The sequence below is a fragment of the Triticum aestivum genome, chromosome 4A (genome assembly GCF_018294505.1).
Source record: "Triticum aestivum cultivar Chinese Spring chromosome 4A, IWGSC CS RefSeq v2.1, whole genome shotgun sequence".
Lineage (NCBI taxonomy): Eukaryota > Viridiplantae > Streptophyta > Magnoliopsida > Poales > Poaceae > Triticum > Triticum aestivum.
The window spans coordinates 608,613,980-608,617,983 of NC_057803.1; the positions used below are offsets into that span (position 1 = coordinate 608,613,980).

General features: G+C 42.7%; 1 protein-coding gene across 5 annotated transcripts; it reads right to left on the reverse strand.

Moving 5' to 3' along the window:
• Positions 1-505: 505 nt before the first annotated feature.
• Positions 506-3,443, reverse strand: LOC123082574 (uncharacterized). 5 transcript variants are annotated; one of them, XR_006439068.1, is made up of 5 exons: positions 3,138-3,169; positions 2,946-3,011; positions 2,403-2,873; positions 1,401-1,535; positions 506-1,057 (listed from the first exon to the last, which is right to left on the reverse strand). XR_006439068.1 is itself a non-coding variant. In XM_044504877.1 (3 exons), the coding sequence occupies exons 1-3, from the start codon at positions 3,354-3,356 to the stop codon at positions 1,446-1,448; spliced, it is 360 nt and encodes a 119-aa protein (XP_044360812.1). In that variant the 5' UTR covers positions 3,357-3,443; the 3' UTR covers positions 1,066-1,445. The 5 variants fall into 5 exon arrangements, 1 of the variants encoding a protein (XP_044360812.1); XR_006439069.1 differs by lacking the exon at positions 2,946-3,011 and having other exon boundaries at positions 518-1,057; positions 2,403-2,453; positions 3,138-3,443; XR_006439070.1 differs by lacking the exons at positions 2,403-2,873; positions 2,946-3,011 and having other exon boundaries at positions 517-1,057; positions 3,138-3,443.
• Positions 3,444-4,004: the final 561 nt, after the last annotated feature.

A 4,004-nucleotide genomic window follows, 5' to 3' on the forward strand; every position in this document is an offset into this window, starting at 1 on the left:
TATCTTTTATGCATATTATATTGCTTTGTTTGACGGTAGCATTTTAAGATGATCTCTCACTAAATTATCAAGAAGTGTTCTCCCTGAGTATGCACCGTTGCGAAAGTTCTTCGTGCTGAGACACCACGTGATGATCAGGTGTGATAGCCTCTACGTTCAAATACAACGGGTGCAAAACAGTTGCACAAGCAGAATACTCAGGTTATACTTGACGAGCCAAGCATATACAGATATGGCCTTGGAACACGGAGACCGAAAGGTCGAGCGTGAATCATATAGTAGATATGATCAACATAGTGATGTTCACCAATGAAACTACTCCATCTCACGTGATGATCGGACATGGTTTAGTTGATTTGGATCACGTAATCACTTAGAGGATTAGAGGGATGTCTATCTAAGTGGGAGTTCTTTAGTAATAGTAGATGACCCGTTGCGCCCATGGCGCAAAAAGCGCGAGCAAGCCGGATATTCATAGCATGGATATGTCATTGATTTAGAGACCAACTAAGGTCAAGGACTATTTGAGTAATAGTTACCACACATTTGTAAAAGCGAGAAACATAGAATTGATTTTCTCAACACAGAGGCACTATAAATCCTACGAAACTACAATTAGACCATTTGGAGTACTTCCAGTTCGTACAACCAAGTAGTCGAGTCAGAAAGAATAAGGTGATCACCCGCAAAAAAAAAGAATAAGGTGATGTGAAGCAGATTTCACGGGCCACAAAACAGTACATGACGCAAGTCCTGAACCTAAACTATATTATCAGATAATGCCGGTGGCTGCCTACACCACTATCAGAGGGAGTCTGTACAGTGAGATGGAGCTCCCCAGCTAGTTCCTCAAAGGCAAACACATATGGTGCTCCTGCTCTCATATTTGTCATGCGAAAGAATTGAGCCCAGTTTGTTGCGATGGGAGCTCTGTTGTCGACTCCAATGATAAGCCGAGCAATGACATTGGCGCGTCCGTTTCCTACTTTGATTGGGAAAACAGTATACCCTTCATACATGTGTCTTTTGAGGTATTATTTTGTGAAGTGGAAAAGTACTGCAATAGATAGTAAACATTGTCAAGATGCAGCCTATCAGGATTCTTAGAAAGAACAATGCAAGGACTGGAAGGGATTACTATTCTTTGGCCACTCGCTGCAAATGCCTGCTCAGGCTACATACATAGCAGGCAATGGAAATTTCTTTGCGTCTATTAAGCTGTTCAAACTGTCAACATGTTGTCTATATCATGTACCCTTATTTCCGAACAGGAAACAATATCTAAGCTCATCTATATATACCCGTAACCGCGGGTACCTATTGAATTTAACCTTTAAAAACAAAAATGAGTACGTGAAAAGAAGTAACAAACAACATTCTTTTTCTTTGTATAGATTTACCTTTTTTATATTGGCCTGCGATGTACGGACTGTAAAATTATCTGTTTATTTCCGTGTATAAATCAGGCAGTAAGTGACAGGGAGAACGCCAGATCTGAAAGTCCTATCCATCTCCTCTTGTTTCATAGTGACTTCCTGCAAGAAAATGGCAAGGTTGTTATAACTGGTAGCCTGTGGCTGCCTCCAGAGTTTGTCTAATCACGCAGACTTTTTAGGTTAGAAAACTTCACAGCTCCATTTAGAAACCTAAAGGAACCCATGCGCTCTGTCATTTGAATAAACTAACTGAATAGTTTGGGAGAAACGTGCAGTGGACAGAGATACACTTCTTCTCAAAACCGAAGATCACAAGGTAGGTAATCATTTAACCTTACCTTGTGATCTCAATAGAGACTAACATGCACGTTTCTCTGAATAGTCCTACAGGAGACCCAATCAGCTATGAATAAAATTTAATAAAAGCATTTGATAGCATCCAAAAGAAGTAATATAGGTATAATTGGACCACCACCTCTGTTTCGCTAGAACAGAAAAAAAAACTCTAATCTGTGACCAAAAACAATATAAGAAATCAAGAGAGATTGGTATTGATGATTTGGATTTTACAGAGAAAATAAATGTACATATGGCATTCCTGTTCTTCAATAGAGAAAAGTGCAACAACCATCCACAAAATAAACAAGCCTCTGGGTGTTAAAAAAAGAGGTTTCTTTTTAACCAGTAGTGTCTTGGCTTTACTACGAAGGTTCAAATACATTGTTGCTGCCACTAACTAACGAAACAAGAGTTGGCATACAAAAACACAATGGTCACTCCACCCTTGTGGAATGAGAACATAAACTAATCCCAAATTTGTACTATCCTTTTTGCATAAGTATGGTCCACCAACCTAAAACCTAGAAAGTTTCACCAAGCATATTGCATAAGCACTTTTTTCTTTTAGCTAATTTCAACAAAGAATATCATTAGTAGTTGACACCGGAGGAAATGCTCACTAACAACCTCAATAGATGCTAACCAAGCCGTATCCACATTCCCTCCATCCTCCTTCATCTGCCGCAATCCATATACATCACCAAAAATCACTAAAAGTTATCGTGGAACACAAAGAATATCATGTAGAAAGAGACACCATAAAAATGCATTTTATATATCTATATGAATAAAAAATTGCTTTGTTGCACTTTTGTCGAGCAAGTAAAATCAGTAAGAGAAGAAACGTACACATAAATGACAGGGTAAATTTTCTTTTTTCATAGATCAAAATAATAAAGGCAACAAGCAGTAGATTCATGAACTTGTTGCTGCTACACAGACAGAAAATTGAGGCAGCCTACATCAACTGCCCAAGTTGATTGTGAGACATTCCAGAACGTGGTGTGCATGTGCCACCAAAATGGCTCTGACGGATGCCATTGACACCACTACTTGCTAATTATTCCCAAGTTGATTGTGCAGAACATCCCACATAATCTGCAGCCATAAAAAAATAATTGACTGAGTGGAGCCCTTATTATGGGGAAACACAACTTGAAGGCAGCAAACCTTGATATCCATCAGTTGATTCAGTTCTCACACAACAATAGCAAATAGTTTAGAAAGATCTAAAACCTGGAGAGGCAAGAATCACGTGAGTAACTTTGGATTCATATGGTGTGCTGCCCCAATGACTCTGTGTGTAACAATAAAGAGAGGCCGTGGAAGAGAGAGGGGGCACAAAGGGGAGAGGGGAAGTACCTGTGTGTGAAGGGAGGCTGGCCTCGCCGGCGTCCTTCCCTCCCGCTCCAGACCGGGAACGTCGGAGAAGGTGAGGAGAGGTGGGGGACCAGCCTCGCCGGCGTCCGTCCCTGCCGCTCCAGATCGAGAACCTGTGAGGCCCTGCACTGCCGCCTTGGCTCGTCGCCTTGCAGCCTCACCCGCCCCCACTGCCATCGCCAGGGGATGCGGCCGCAGCATTCTCCTCCGGCCAGATGTGACGAGGAGAAAGGATGTGTGAGGAGGAGAGATAGGGGTGGCGGCGGCAGTGGCAGCGGCTCGAGAGGATGAATGGGGGGAAGGAGAGGTGGCGGCGAGGCATGGCTAGGGATGTGGGGCTCGAGAAGGATGCGAGATTGGTGGATACTGGATACGCCCACGATCGCCTCGGTCAAAAAAATTCACTCAACGCACAGGCCACACACACATCACACACTGTCAAGCCGGCCCTGGGAGCGATGGAGGCCCACTCGTCATTCACTTGAGCACGAAAGAGCAGCGTGGGAGAAACCAAGTGGTCCGATTTTTGACAGCAAGGTCAAAAAGCTCCAGCGAGACAGATTGGTCGAGCCAGATTGAAAGCGCGATGCAGATCCCTCGTATGGGTGGGTAGCACAGCGTGTTTTATATGTTCCATGATTAATTGAACTTAAATTTATCATGAACTTAGTACCTGATAGTATCTTGCTTGTTTATGTTTGATTGTAGATAGATGGCCCGTGCTGTTGTTCCGTTGAATTTTAATGCATTCCTTGAGAAAGCAAAGTTGAAAGATGATGGTAGCAATTACACGGACTGGGTCCGTAACTTGAGGATTATCCTCATTGCTGCATAGAAGAATTATGTCCT

Excerpts from the sequence above, each read along its gene's own strand:
- LOC123082574 (XM_044504877.1), bottom strand. The coding sequence starts at position 3,356 with ATGCTGCGGCCGCATCCCCTGGCGATGGCAGTGGGGGCGGGTGAGGCT. Across the intron at positions 2,454-3,137 it reads CAGCCTCCCTTCACACACAG|ATGAAGGAGGATGGAGGGAA; the intron begins GTACTTCCCCTC and ends GGATTGCGGCAG. Across the intron at positions 1,536-2,402 it reads CTTGGTTAGCATCTATTGAG|GAAGTCACTATGAAACAAGA; the intron begins GTTGTTAGTGAG and ends ATTTTCTTGCAG.